The sequence below is a fragment of the Gastrolobium bilobum genome, unplaced genomic scaffold, assembly GCF_033153095.1.
Source record: "Gastrolobium bilobum isolate Gb01-03AN ecotype WA unplaced genomic scaffold, APGP_CSIRO_Gbil_v1 utg53169, whole genome shotgun sequence".
In the NCBI taxonomy this organism is placed as follows: domain Eukaryota; kingdom Viridiplantae; phylum Streptophyta; class Magnoliopsida; order Fabales; family Fabaceae; genus Gastrolobium; species Gastrolobium bilobum.
This window is the reverse complement of record NW_026898687.1, coordinates 159,905-176,118: the sequence shown is the minus strand read 5'-3', so window position 1 is coordinate 176,118 and position 16,214 is coordinate 159,905. Positions and strand designations below refer to the sequence as shown.

At 32.7% G+C, this 16,214-nt stretch overlaps 2 protein-coding genes across 2 annotated transcripts; one reads left to right on the top strand and one right to left on the bottom strand.

The window, feature by feature from the left end:
• Positions 1-1,265: 1,265 nt before the first annotated feature.
• On the bottom strand, positions 1,266-1,911 carry LOC133318398 (copper transporter 6-like). The gene has a single exon (XM_061520387.1). It carries the CDS (start codon positions 1,902-1,904, stop codon positions 1,458-1,460), a length of 447 nt encoding a protein of 148 aa, XP_061376371.1. The 5' UTR covers positions 1,905-1,911; the 3' UTR covers positions 1,266-1,457.
• A 9,201-nt stretch (positions 1,912-11,112) lies between these two features.
• On the top strand, positions 11,113-11,813 carry LOC133318404 (class I heat shock protein-like). Its single transcript, XM_061520394.1, has one exon. It carries the CDS (start codon positions 11,199-11,201, stop codon positions 11,631-11,633), a length of 435 nt encoding a protein of 144 aa, XP_061376378.1. The 5' UTR covers positions 11,113-11,198; the 3' UTR covers positions 11,634-11,813.
• Positions 11,814-16,214: the final 4,401 nt, after the last annotated feature.

Genomic DNA, 16,214 nt, shown 5'->3' with positions numbered 1-16,214 from the left:
CGAATTGATGGAAAAAACTTGGGAATTTAATTTTTTTTTTCCAGCAAAGAAAGTTTATGATTTGGTGTTCGGAAGAGATAATTGGTAGGTTAAAGTGCATTCATAAGAACATGATTTGGATTTGATGTTGGTATGGTTGTCGAAGAAACTCAAGTGTTACTTAAACTAAGGTATGATAAAAAAAATTTAGTTTAATTATAAGAATGATTTTAAAAAATCACGTCAGTTAAAATTAATTTTACAGTTATTTCTAAGATTTTTTTATGTTTTTATTTTTTTGGAAAAAGCACTGTTGGGCTCCTCCTCTTAAGCTGTGAAAAAAAAACGTTGAAAGAAATTTATCTATGGTGTAGAAAGAAAATAGCGGAAAATGTTTGAGCTAAAATGAAAGCAATCTTGAGACATCAAATAAGTGACCCAAATAAGGTACAAAACAAAAAAGAATACACGGTAACAGGGTAAGGTATGTATCATATTCCTCAATGCTCGCGTTGGTTTGGTAGTTATTTTGGGCTGTTCTGTGTTGAATATTATACTAATATTATGCTCCGGTTGTACAGAGTTTGGTACATTTTTTTTTACCGAATATAATAAAAAGTAATATTTTTATATTATTCTTATTTTTATATTTATTTCTACACATATTCCATATTTTTTCATTTTTTGGCAAGAAGAATGTACTCTTCAAGCTATTACACACAGTTGTCTAGATTCGTACTTTGAAATTGTCATTGAAACTGTTCTGATTGTAATTTCCCTCCAATGAAACCAGCTTTTCTTTTCCTCTTAAATGGAATAATATTTTGGAAATCATTAAGGGCGTATTTGAATTAATTTATTCCAGAGTCAAAAGAAGTTCTTTTCGTAGCTTTCAAAAAAAAAAAATATTATTATTTTTTCAAAAAAGCTTGTTACCAAGCATGCTCTTGACCTGCAACCTAAAAAATATTTTAATGAAGGGAAAAAGTTACTACAAATGTTTGGCTGGATTACATCTTTAAAATACTTGCAAAGCATAGTAATGGAAAAACATGGTTAACAGAGGAAAAGCTTTAAGGTGGCTTACAAAAAGAAATATCCATTGAAGTAACGACCAAATTAAGAGCTCTAAGATGGCTCACATGAGACCGTATGAATATATCATATATATTCACATGAATTGGTACCATGGCTTAAAGAGAAATAATATGCATGAGGGATTGTGTTTGAATCCTCCATTATTGTTTGAAACATTCAGTTCTCTATTTCTCTTAACATGTTTATTATCTGAGTCACAAGGGTCTCTGCCCTTCCCTCGCTTAAAGAACAAACTATAACATTCTGAAACACAACTTGCAATAGGAAAACATAACAAACACAACCAGGAAGCATTCATTGATCATATATATTCTATAATAAGGTAGAAACATTTAAACTCTTTTGAATAAAACTATGCACATGATAAGGTAGAAGAACATTTAAACTTTGTGAGTAATGGATGACCCGTGTTGTTGTTCTCTGTTGGCACTTGCAAGAGCACGATACTTAGCAATAAAGAATCCCAAGGTATGGCCAGCCACAGCAGCTATGAAGATTCCAAGGTTGAAGGACATGACAGCAAGCATCACCAAGTAAAGGAAACTAATTCGAAAGACATAGAAGATAGCCTGAATCAACCCTCCAATTATGGGACTTGTCCCTCTTTTGATGATGGGTTGGTTAGACATAACCTCAGCAATCATGGCAAGGAAAAACACAAACAAGATAGCTAAGATGTACATGCCAACACTCTGGTTAGGCCACCCAGGGAATAGTACTATGGCATCTTTGCCCCAATACAAGCTCATGTGCATCTTCGTCATCATCATCATCATATTATTGTTGCCATAAGGCATAGGCATGTCTTGGCCTTGAGGCATATTCATCTCTTCCATATTTGATACAAACAATGGAGAGAATAAAGAGAGAGAGATGTGGGCTTGAGATTTATAATGTTTTGTAGCTGGATTTATCGTATTAATAATGAAAAGAATAGAAACTAGTGGTTGAAGGTTGACGATGAAAACTGAGAGCTACATAGAGAATTTAAGATACGTCTCACTCTACTTTTTTTTTCTCTCTTCTCTTGAAAGTGAACCCCACCCCACCTATATAAATGAGTCTTTAAGAGATAATAATTATCTCCTACGACATGAGAAAATTATTACCCATTGTGTTATGGACTAAATCCATATCTTAATCATATCTCCAATTAAAGATTAGGATATATCCAAAGAATATATTAAGAGAATCTCAACAATATAATATAGAAGGAATCAAGAGATAAGAGCCTTGATCCCATCAGATGAAAGGTTAAAGAACTAAGTACACACTTTTGACTTATTTACATGCGTGCACAGTGATTGGAACATTCGCTCTACGTCAATAGGATATCTCTTTCATATATACTTCTGAGCACGTACTATACGGTATAGATCGGTTTTCTGGGACCCAAACAATATTGTAAGATTTTCTTATTGGCTACTAGTTTGTTCATTTCTCATTGTCGTTTATTTAAGGATAAGGTGGTACCTCTGTCCCTTGTGATGTTTATAATAACTGGAAGCCTGTTCAACAAAAGGAAAGAGAAGATTCTCATTTGAAGTGATTATTTTTATCTTATAATTACTTAGTAAACATCGTTTATCCAAATGGAAACAATTGCAACTCTCGTCGAAGTATGTGGGCCTCAGTTGGCGGACCTACGAATGTGATGTGAGGGGCTGGTTCTGTGGTGGCTGATTCTGATGCTCGAGAGCCGAATGCCAAGGAAGCAAAATAATCAGGATGGAGTGGAGAACACAAAGACACAGCAGAGACACACATTTGGGTTGATGATGATGATCGATGATGATGATCGGTTATTGTCATCGATGATGCTGGTGGGTGGGGCCTTGAGTTGAGGCTATGGTGTGCGAGTGTGTTTCATGCATGAGATGACCCTCGCTTCAAATCAAGTCAAGCAAGAAGCACCCCATTCCCTAACTATTTGCGTCATCAACAAGTCTCACCATTTATTTTCAAAACGAATTTCAATGATATTCTAAGGTTATTATGTACGTGGTGGTGGCCTTCTATATTGTAATATATTAGTTGACTTTTAATTACTAATTTTTTATATTAAGCTGAAGTTTTTTTTTTCTTTTTTTATTTATATTCTTTTGTTTTTTTTAATGTGTTAATTTTTTTTTTTTTGCAAAATTTGTCTAAAGGCCCAATCCAAATCCATTTAAAATTACAACTATAAGTTAAGTTGGGTTAATTTTCATTCAAACTTAATCCAATTAATATATATTTGTTATAAAGCTATTTTATTGTAATTTTTAAAAATATAATATAAAATGTTGTTTTGGTAAAATTTGATTAAAGAATAAAAAATATGAACTCGATAACCTGGATCAATCCAACCATGATTCTGCTAACTTGGTTTAAATTGATAAAAAAAAAAAAAAAAAATTCCTTGACAAGTTTAACTCAAATGAATTTAATTGGTTCGGCTTTTATATATATATATATATATATATATATAGAGAGAGAGAGAGAGAGAGAGAGAGAGAGATAATTAGTATTTTATCTTTACTCCAAACTGACTCAACCAGTATTGTAAGTGTAAGAATTTGATAATTTTTTCTTTTGTTTATAACTCTCTTCTAAGAAGGTAATTGAATAATTATTTATTAATAGAAAATACCATTAGCTGAACTATCATTACAGTCAAATTGCAGATTTAACTCAGAGACACTTCCATACGCTTAATTTCCCATTAACCTATGCTACCTTTGGAAAGGTAATTTAATTCGGCTAAATTATTAATCAAATTATACATATCTTTCAGGGGAAGAAACTATAGGAATCTATATGCCCCTGTTTATATCAGATGCAGCGGTACGTTATCTCTATCAATTAATTGTTACGCGATGCTTCCCGTAACATATTAGCCAAGCTGATGATTGCCTATTTAGTATTTTATTGTGTTTTTATACGTAATTCATTTTTTTACTGACAACGTAAGTAATTAAAATAATAATTAAGGTGATGGTACGTTGTTAACTTTTCAATGAATAGAAATGAAAGTTCAGTTCGATGCACTTGCCAAAGGCGATATGGCACCAATACACGCATGCGTATCCCAATATGAGCTAATGTGCAAGACAGTGATTAAGTAATGTTTTGAAAATGGGATAAATAAATCACATGTTGCGGGAATAAAGTTCCTTTTATGTTAATGAGAATTCGATTTTTGTGATATTTTTTTTCCTTTTTTTAAAAAAATTTAATGGGCCCTCATAGTTGTATGTGTAGGAAAAAAGCTCTTCTCATGTTACATAACAAAATACAACCCCTTTGAATATCTCATCGATTTTTAAATCAATGAAAAACCGGGTTCACAGTTTGCTTGGATACAATATTATTATACCCTGGTGGTGCACATGCAGGATATAATAACCCTAACCAATGAAATAGAATAATTAGATATTATTTTGAGATTATATTGATGAAATTGGAATAAAATAATAATTTTGAGAATTTAGACACTTTTTTAGAAAAAATATAAATAATAAATTTTACCATATAAGAATGTTATTATGCAAATTTTACTAGAAAACTCAAAAATGAGATTTTATGACGACATTCCAATTATGACAAACAAATCATTTAGGACCAAAATATAATTACATTAAAGTATTGGGGTTAATGTGTAATTATGGCAAAGTTTAGGGGTCAAATTGCAATTTTGAAAGAATTGGCCTAAATCCAATTATGATGTCATAATATGATTCTTTGAAGAATTTTATGATATGAAAATGAAATTTTATTAAGTTAGATTAAGTTATAAAAGGAGAATATATATATATATATATATATATATATATATATATATATATATATATATAGAGAGAGAGAGAGAGAGAGAGAGAGAGAGAGAGAGAGAGAGAGAGAGACTAGGTGGCAATTTTTATAAGTGTTGGTCAAAGTCAACTAAGTGCGCTTTAAGTTGCTTTTAACTTAGCAAAAATAACAATTTGGCTTCATCTTCCTCCTCCCCTAGATGCTAAAAATTGAGCCCTCCTCCTTTTCTATGCAAAATTTTCTTCTTCCATTTCTAGCCACTTTCAAGCTAAGAGATCAACATGAAAGTTGTTGCTTAAGGTCTTGGGAAGAAAACCCATAAGAAATTTCACTTTGGGAAGCCTTCTTGTGAGATATTTCCTCTTCTCTTCCATGCGAGTTACTGTTCATCCATGGAGAAAAAGATGATGTTTTTGGATGATTCAATACTTGGAGGTTGATCCTTTGGTTGCTTAAGAGTTGTTTAAGGTAAGAAATCATTGGATTGAATGTGTGAGTTTCATGTTATGGTTTCAAGATAGTTGTGGGGGGAAATTTGAAATTTGAATCTGTATGACTAGTGGGGTGTTGATGATTATATGTGTTGTTTGGTCTAGTATTGGAAACTAGCTTGAGGTTGCATTGGAAGCTTGGAAATGGCTTGACTTCCTACGTGTGCACTTCGATCTAAAGGAGGAATTGTTGCTTGGAGTCATGATTGATGCTATTTAAGGATTGGAAGACCAATTTAAGAGTACTCTTAGCAATTTCAAGGTAAGAAACACCTACCATATTGTGAAAATTGTGAGGATCATTCTATGTATTGGTTTCGGCCTTTGTATGTAAAAATGGGTTGAAATTATGCTTTGAGTTATTTCAAATAATGGTCAACATGTCCTATATGTCATTTGTGTAATGGAATGATTTGATTGTTTGTTGAATGCTTAAGAATATGAAAATAGCATAAACACCTTTTAGGCAATATGTATTGGAAATTGATGTGGAAGGCTTTATAGCTTTACATTGTTAATGAATGGTGTATGTTAGTTGATGAAATATGCAAAGATTCAATTATGGGCATTGGAAAGCATAAAAATCCAAAGGGGCCCCTTGTATGTGTACCTTCAGCCATGTGTAAGAGAGGTATGTGGAAAGTTTGCTCAAATGGATTTTGATGTGTGATAATGATCCTTGACCATAGTAGATAGGATTGAGCTTATTGATTGGTGGTTAGAAATTTGAAAACCTAATGAACCCTTTCATGTGGGGTTCGACCATTGAAGGGAAAAATGAGGTGTAAATGTGTTTTGAGTGTCATTTAAGGGATGTATATGACCTATGATCTAAGTTAAGGTAATTAGAACAACTAATGAGTTATTCGAACCATGTGAGACTTGGTAAATGTGGAATGCCCTAAAGGCTTGGTTTAACTATTTTAGGGTATTTGTTGTTAAAAAGTTTGTGAAACTGTATCTAATACCTAAAGGGTATACTCTATGCCATTTTAAATTAAAATAGGAGTGAAAATAGGTCGTTGGCTTGGTTAAAGAGATGATGATGATAAGTGGTCCTACTTAGTAATTATGAATTAAATAGCAATGACTTGTGTTTTAGCATACATTGGCATAGAAATATGCTAAGGGATATTGTGACATGAATGAAATGGTATTAAATCAATTTGAATGTCAAATGCAAAAATTTAAGGAATCATTAAAGTGTTGAAGTCTTGTATGTAACACTTGAAATATGACCTATATGGTGTTGGCTTGTGTTGATTCCTAATCTAGGTTTGAGCCTAGTGATATTGAATTGGAAGATCAAGTCTTGGAAGGAGGTGACTAACTTTCCTGGAGTGCAAGTAAGCTTGGTTGTAAAGCTTTATGAGGCAAGCTTTCGGACCTTGGGGTAATCCCTTTTTTGTTCCACCATGCCCTAGAGGGGTAGTGGTTTTTATACATGGTTTATGTGATTGCATTTGCAATTGATATAATGCATGTTACGGGCGTTTGTTATTGTGGGCGACATATGAGTGTTAATTCCTTATGTCGGGTATAGGACGAGTTCCTATTTCTGGTATGTTGCAAGACGTTGCATAATTCATACATTATATCTCCTCTGGCCAGTAGGATTTATATTTGCACACATAATTGACGTAGACTGCATTATTTTGATTACTTTGTTTATATTGTATGACTAAAGTGAACTATGAGGTGGAGGAACCTCCAAGGACCCTTATCTTATTGAGATGTTATCCCACCCCACGTTTCGGGGACCCTCTTTCAGGTATAGACAATGACGATGCGAGAACGTCTGCGGGTAGGAAGCCTATGTAAACAGAGCTATATATCATGTTGCTGTGGATATTTATGCATTTTGTTATTTATCTTTATAGCATGCTATTTTGGATTACTGTAGTATCACTTGTTATATTCATGCATAGAGGGACTTAACCTATAATCATTATTTTGGTATCTTTTTCATGTTGTTGATGCATGTAAATAACTTTGATCATATGTTTTGTATTAATTAAGTCCTCGTTGACGTATTTTGTGGACATTGAACATTATGGACTTCTATGATGGAAGGATTTTTATGCCTATTTGATAGATTGAGACAATGTATGTATTTATTGTGCTGTTTATCAAGTTGACATATTAGGTGAGAATTATCCCTAGATGTCCGAAAAACAAGCAGAGTGCTATCCATTTTGTTTGGATAGCACTTACATTAGAGTTGTTGAATTATTACTCTGCTATATTGCACACTCACGAGAGGAATTTGGGTGCTCTCATAAATGGAGAGGGTAAAAAGGGGAAAAGGAAAAAAAACATGGATAAAAATGGAAGAAAAAATTTCTTCTTGTGAGAGGGACCACCAAATTTTTCTAGTGGTCCTGGAATACTTTAGATTTTTTTCACACTCACACTGTCAAATCGTGCCCTCTTGCACCTTTTCCATTATTTTTAACTTAGTGAGACTTTACACACTCATACTAATGCCTTATCATATAATTGCATATTGATATACTCCACCCTTTAAAGAAAACAATCTCACCTTTCATTAGAGATGTAAATAGACCATATGATCTATCAGGGGCCTCTCCCCCGACCTACTTCAAGTGAATCCTGTCCTAACATATTTAAATATAGAATATGCTTAGACTATTAAAAAATTTCATATAGAAAATAGGATATAGACCTATTTGTACATGGCTTGGCCTGACGACCTATATAATATTTATTCTAATTAAAATAAAATGAAATAATTTCCATCAATAAAATAATATTATTTTATTTATTATTTAGTATTCTTGATAAATATTAAAGGCTTGACAGACTTAAATAGACTAACTGGTCTAAATTGGACCTATTAATTTTTTATATAAACTAGATCATGCTTATAATATAACTTGTATGAGATTAATAGGCTAAACCAAATTCAAATTTTTTTACATAAACTTGATTTATTTACGCAAAACCAACCCGTTTACATACTTACCTCTTATCCATACTCAAAAGTTCAGTGGCACAAAATGATCTGTGATGAGCTTGTTCTCTTGGAAGTCAACAAGAAAGAGGAAGGAGCATATGACGCCGTTGGGATATCTAGTTATCTACTCAAGAACTGGATGTGCAAAATAACCAAAAAAATTGAACCAAACTGAATTGCACTTAAAATAATCGATTTTTAAAAATCAGTTCATGAACTGAACCGATTTTTAAAAAACCAGTTTATGAACCGAACCGGTTTTTAGAACCAGTTTAAGAACCGAACCATTTCCGAACCGAACCGTTTTCGAACCGAACCAAATTGATTTTTATAACTTTATTTTTTAAATTTTAAATATTTTTTCTTTTCAAAATAAGGTCGGCCGGAACCGGTTCCGAACCGAAATGAACCGAACCGTTTCCAATCGAACCGAACCACTTTTGAACCGAACCAAACCAAACTATTTCTGAACCGAACCGTTTAAACTAATTCGATTTAATTTTTCAAAAACTTCGATTCAATTCAATCTATGCACATCCCTAAAGTGACCCATACGGAAAAGAGGTTAACTCCGATCATCTGGACGATTATTTTGCCTGATGGGCTAAAGGAAAGTAAACTAGCCCAAGGAAGAGAATGGACCGAGCAGCCCGAATTACTGTAGCAAATCCACTGCAAATGGATATTAATTCAATCTCATGTGATTTCAATTTCAATTTCGTTTTCATGCTGTTTTCAATTTCGTTGACTTGTTGATTTTTAGTTAAATAGTCTGCGACGGAAATGAAAAAATTGAAACCCAATTCTATCTCCAAATTTCTCTATTGTCACTTCTCTCTAAACTCTCTAAAATTGAAAAAATTAATTTGTGCACCACCGAATATTTTGGCCACAAATTCAACGTTTGTATGAGAAATAAAATGCACACAAATTAAACTAGTAAAGAAAAACAGAGAGACTAATATCACTTAGCGAATAATTATTCAACTTTCAGAACCGTATGTTAGTTGAGTTTTTTTTTTTATTTTTTTGATAACATATGTTAGTTGAGTTTTGTGTAAATAAATTAAGGGTTTAAATTTTTAAAGTTATTTTAGATAATTTTTTTATTGTTCAATAAAATATATATAAATAATATATGAACTTCATATTTTTTTTCTTTTTCTTCTCTTCACATAGTACACAGGGTGTTAATAGGCCGTGCTGAGCTGAGCTTTAGTCTTGAAAAGTTAAGCATGTGTTTAAATATGTCAGACTGACTTATCTTATAACTTGTTATAAATTTAATTATCAGCCTATGACTTGACTTATTTACAAAAAATAAGAGTCTGGGTTAGTCTGTTAAAAAAATAAAACAACAAAAATTTATTCAAATATAATATACGATCAACAACACTAATAATTTCACAAAGATTCATAAATTTAATATATATATCAAAATAGCATAATATAAAACAAAATCATTCAAAAAGTCTGCTTAACCAATAAACTAAAATAATAGTACAAAATTCTGCATTCTAAAAGAACAAAAGACTACAAATTCAGCGTAAACAATTTAATAGTCATATCAATAAATTTTTTTGGTAAACACTCGTATCAATAATTTAATATATTACGATCTTGCCTCCTTCTACATAAAACAAAAAACAAAAAAACAAGTCAAATTATTTTGACATTCAATTATAATATCATAAGATATAAATGAGTAGTATAAAAAATATAAAATAAAAATTAGAGTTGGTATATTAGGCCAGTCTGATAGGCTCTAAGGTCAGACTTTTGATTTAAAATCTGAGACTTTTTTATTAAATGAATTTTTACACAAGTTTAAGTCTGTATCCAACAACCAAGATAGACGGATCAGACCAGCTTACACAGGTCAGACCAAAGGTCCCTAGCTCTTTTAACACCCCTATCCACATGGATTTCACACATTTTTTTATGTATATTTTTGTTGAACATTAAATAAAATTATTTAAAGTATCTTTAGAAACTTTAAACTCATCAACTAATGTACAAAAGACCCAGCGTTATTAAAGAAAAAAAAACCCACGAGAAAGTTCTCTTTCCCATTACCCAGAATAGGAAAAACAATTATATAATATTTCAATTAATTATATTATGTTATGTAATTAATTAAAGTGATAATTTTAATTTCTTGTTTTAATTATTTTTTAATTAAAAATATGACTATTAATCTATTAATAAATTATTGAAAATTTCCAGGAAACATAATTATATTAATACGATATTAGAGCCTCCATTCCCATTATTCCTTTTGGAATAAAAAATAGAGTAAATATACTTTTCGATCTTCAGTAAATTTTACGCTACCCGCTTTAGTTCTTAGCAAATAAAAAAGCTACATGTGATTTCTAAGAAATTTAAAGTGAATCCATTTTGGTCCTTATGAGGAATTAATATGGTTTTTTTTTTAATTTGTAAGGAACCACGATTTCAACTAAATAAGTATATTTTGAATTTTTTAAGAACCACGAATAGTCTTTTTTATTTGCTAGAGACTAAAGCATACCTAAGTAAAATTTATTAAATACCAAAAAAATTTACTCCAAAAAAAAAATATTAACAGAGAGTTCTAGAAAAGAAATCTACCAGGAAAGTCTTGCCACTCAGCAATAGAAACTAGTAGAACATTGTGGATGGAAACTCAATAATAATTATGCATTATGTGCAATGGACATCACCATCGAATAAGCCCGAAACTTCACGAACCCATACCCCACTTTTCTATAAATAATCATTCGACTTTCCTTCAAAACAACATCATCAGTGAACTAACAAAACTTAGCAATTCAATTCTCTTAACACAAAAGCTTGATCTTTTCCCTTGAGCCACAAACATGTCTCTTATTCCTTCTTTGCTAGGCAACAGGGGAATCTTCGATCCATTCTCCTCTGATATTTGGGCACCCTTTGGCTCCAACAACGAAGTTTCAAGCTTTGCAAATGCAAGAGTTGATTGGAAGGAAACCCCAGAAGGGCACGTGTTCAAAGCAGATTTGCCAGGGTTGAAGAAAGAGGAGGTGAAGGTTGAGGTTGAAGAAGGAAGAGTATTGCAGATTAGTGGGGAGAGAAGTGTAGAGAAAGAGGACAAGAATGAGAAGTGGCATCGAGTTGAAAGGGGTCGTGGCAAGTTCTTGAGGAAGTTCTGGTTACCTGAGAATGCAAAAGTTGATGAAATTAAGGCGAATATGGAAAATGGGGTACTCACTGTTACTGTTCCAAAGGTGCCAGAGAAGAAGGCTGAGGTTAAGACTATTGAGATCAGTGGTTGAACTTGAACCTGACGAGACCATAATATTTGAACCTCTTGAATGTCCTGTTTCGATTTCCTTTTGTGTGAAAGTGTTTCCTTTTGTGTGAAAGTGTGACAAAACTTCAATAATTGATGTATAAGTCGTGTCTTTTACTTGGGTGTGAATGTATCATGAACCTCCATTTAGTTTGTTTTCGTATGGTGATGTGTTAATTTCCTGTTAAGAACATATTAAAAAAACTGTTTACATATTCTTCCTTATCTTTTGAGAGACTATCATTAAACGGCTTAGACAAATATATAGTGCAATCAGGTACTAAATTATAAAATATCTCCTAGTATTTTTTTTATATAAATAATGGCAACCTATAATTTCTTACAGACTACTTAAGTTCTTCATTATTTGATCAATTTTAGTGGCTCCAAGAATCTCCTAGTATGATTATCCGATTAATCAAACTGATCAAATATTATTACTCTGGTTCAACCAGACCAAATATAATATGGGCTGACCAAAGTATATCGGGTCTAATTACACACGGTTGATGAAGATGTTATGTTTCTTGGGCTGGAGATTGTTGATGATAAGTGTGCTCTGGACCTATGTTGGCGCGATAGTTGAGACTGGATGGGGAACCTGCAATGACACTCCGATGCTGAAGTCAGTATCAGTTGCAGGTGTATGTGTATTCTTACTAAATTAGATTATCATACGCATGTACTCTCTGTTTATATAGTGTTTTGATGCTGCCTTCAGAAGGCGGTATGGTTTCTGATTGACCGTTTCTGGGCTGCAGGTTTGGTTAGAGCCTTAATAGCTTTATCTGTTAAGGCCAGACTATCTTGGTAGAGTAGCGGCGAGCTGGTGCTGTCATCTGATTATTAGTAGAAAGAAGCGGTGGGTTCGTATTAGTTCTTAAGATAGCTTTCTTACCTCTGAAGTTTATGTCAAAGGGCGATTTCATGCGCGATGAAGGCATCGTGTCGCGTCATGCGCAATGGTGACCATCACGCTTAGTTTTGGGTCCTCATGAAATTGGGCTTCATTGTGTGTCTTTGAGCCACTAATGAGCCTACTATATTTTATCCAGATCAAGAACGATATAAATTTTAAGTGAAATGTGTATTATGACTCAAATTCGAATTCAAAATTCCTAATTATCTAATTTTGTTGAAGCATTAATTAATATATTGCCATGTACTGAAAGATGGAACAATGTTAAATGATCTACCCAATTTGTTACAAGAATTTTCTCTGTTATATTTGTCCGAAATAAAAGAGTGTGTTTAGAAAACTGATTTATAATTAATTTTGAACGGATTTATATATCTAAATTAAGTCTTTATCGTAGAAATAATTTTATCTCCTATTTTGCCCTAGATTATTATGAGTCGGTTATAAACCATAAATTAACTTTAAGACATAATCGGTTTTAAAATGGTTTTGAAAAAAATAAAATAAATACAAATAAAATAAAATAATCCAACTCTTTAAACCAAATCGGTTTGAATTAATTTATTTTTGGTTGAGCAAAAAATCAGTTCGAGCCGAATTATGGCCACTCTTAAAATTTCTTGAAGCCTTCCAAAATTACAAGTATCAAACACTGCCGATGGGGATGGTTTCCAAAATAGAGCTTATTTCTGGCTAGCGAAATACCATGTGTTAAGTAGGACCTCAGCTACAAATGAAGGAAAGCTCTTTGTATCCAACAATTAGTTGTCTAATCATCGGTCGGAGAAAACAAAGCCTATGTTGAACACAAATATAAATCGCTGTCCAATCTCTACATATCGGAGATTTCTTGAAACAACAATGGGTTGAACACACAAAGCAAGCCACAAACATAAATCAGACACCGAAGATGGATATTTCCCCATTTTGAAAAATAATAATAATTATTTAACATTAGGAAAGCATAATCCAAAAAGCTATAATTGGTTGGGTTTGTGCTCTTTTACTAAAATTCAAATGAGCTAAGAGTATGATAAGAGTTCAAGAAGCGTAGAGTCTATAGAGAGCTTATGGCTAGGGTTTATTGATACCCGTATATATACTACCACTTAAGTCATCAACCTCTAGATCATTGAACAGAAGAGGTAAACTCAAATATGAAAAAGCGCTCACACACTTTCCCTTCTCCCTGAGAGATAGTTTGAAAGGTTTGCCATAGAGAAGAGAGATTTGTCCGTGCTATGATACAAGAGAGATTGGTTTGTGAGTTCATGCTGAGACACAAAGGACACCGATTCGTGAAACGTCATCTACGATCTGCGCTACAAGAGGTAATAATAAACGAGGATCCGTTGCATCCCAAACCGCAATAGTCTAAAACGCTTCCGCAAATCCAATGGTGCCTACAATTGATATCAGAGCCAGATTACGTGTTTGGATGTGGATTTAGTTTTTTTATTTACAGTTATTCATGTAATTAGTTAGCTTTGTGAAATATGGCACCTAGGATTCTATATTTGTTATTATATATTAGCATGTGTATCCTTCATAATTCATTTTATAAAAATTGATGCTTTTACTTGGTTTTCTAGCTTTAATTCATAGTAGAGGTTGATTGTATTTTCTTGGGCTGTAACAAGGAGGCTAATCTCTTATGATTAGGTTTCCTCCTTGATTTTCTTATTACAATTTTTTGTATATTTTTGTTGTATTACAAAATTGTAATGAAAGAAGATCAAGAAGATGCAAAAAAAAGGACATTCGTCATTGTTTGGACGTGTTCTTGACTTTCCGGTGGTTGATATGAGAAACCAACCACATGGCGTGAAAGAGGACAGAAAATCGAGCAGGAAGACAACCGATTCTGGCCGAAAGGAGGCTGGACTCTCCCTCAAGCATCACTAGAAGTGGCTGCACATGGGTGCCACACACAAACATAAAAAGGGCATATGTGGGTGTGACGGCTAGGGTTTCCACGAAGGAGATTAGCGCTTCTTGCCAAAGTTTAGTATTTTAGGCCCATGTTTACCATAAAGGAGCTTGAATCCTTGTGGACCAAATGGAAGGACAAAAAGGACTGAAGAATTTCTTTTTGTCTTGTTTTTAATTTTTATTTTATTTTTCTCTAGGAAACCATGAATTAAAGTCTAATTTACACTTGCTTTATTTTTGTGAGTGAAAGAATTATATGATGTGATAACATGCCATATAGAATGGGTGATGCCATATTGTTGTATAACTTGTTAATTATATGAGCATAGTAGCTATTATGTCTTCAGTGACTAGTATGATAGTTATTATGAGATTATTTTATTTTTTATAGTATTCTCAAAAATTAATTAATAATTATTATGATTTTTCTTAAAAAATTTAGATTAATAATTGAATTAATTAATTTTAGATAACCAAAATCTAGACAAATAATCCAGAAAATTCCCAAAGAGAATTGTCTATTTGTAAGTAATTTGCGGGTGTTCTAAAATGGTCATGTTTTAAACACGTGCTGCATACTACAATCATGTATCATGATTGTGTGAAACACATGCTGCCTATCATGACCGAATTTTAGGACCTTAATGATTTTAAAATGTCGATAAGCTAAGCGATGCATATTCATCGTCACGCGTGCTTGCATACTTTTTGAAATCAAACAAAGGTTACTCTCAATTGAACAATTCTTGGAAAATGAAAAATTCTAAATTTTAAAACATTGAATGGGTGAAGATTTTAAATTAAGTAATTAATTTTGAAACCTACGGGCTCTATTGTGGGTCTATTAATAAAATGGCCATGTGATGCCCCGACAGATAAACATGTATTTGATTGAACCTTAATAATTTCAAAATTTTAGTAAGGTATTATACTTGGATACTAAGTATAATTTTGAAATTAAACAATGGTTAATTACATTCAACTTTGGTAAAATTATTAACTTTTCCGGCGAGGCTCTAGTAATGGCACCGAAGGCCGAAGTAACAATTTTAATTTTTATAAGTGACTTGCCTGACGTAAGCCTTGTAAAGAAAAACTGAAGGATTGTTACCAATAAACAATGAGTAGTTATTAGAATCTACTTGCGATTAATCTGCTTATTGCATTTCTTGTTTGTAAAATAAGTGCTTTGCATTTTTTTCAGAAAATGTCATCTTTAAACCCTTTAGCCACTATTTTGAGTCAAAAGCCTATGAATGGTACAAACTACAAACAATGAAAAACCAATTTGGATATTGTTCTGCAATATGAAAAGCTCAACTTTGTCCTTACTACCCCTAAGCCATCATAGCCTGTAGAAAATGCGCCTGAGGCAACTAAGACGCAATTTTCAAATTGGGAGAAGGAAAATGTTGCAGTTTGCTGCTATATTCTGGCTAGTCTCGCAAATCCCCTACAGGAGAAAGTGAGAATGATTAAGAATGGAACAGAAATGTTCAAGACTCTTGATGGCATATTTGCTACTTCTATCAGTTCTACAAGGCAGAATGCACTGACTGCGGTCACTAAAACCGTGATGATCAGAGAAAGTATGCGAGATCATTGTTTGACAATGATAGAAAAATTCAAATGAGCGGATGACCATAAGATTAAGTTTGAATAGGAGGTAAAAGTTGACCTCCTTCTGCAATCACTGCCTAAATACTTCATCCA

Excerpts from the sequence above, each read along its gene's own strand:
- LOC133318398 (XM_061520387.1), bottom strand. The coding sequence starts at position 1,904 with ATGAATATGCCTCAAGGCCAAGACATGCCTATGCCTTATGGCAACAAT.
- LOC133318404 (XM_061520394.1), top strand. The coding sequence starts at position 11,199 with ATGTCTCTTATTCCTTCTTTGCTAGGCAACAGGGGAATCTTCGATCCA.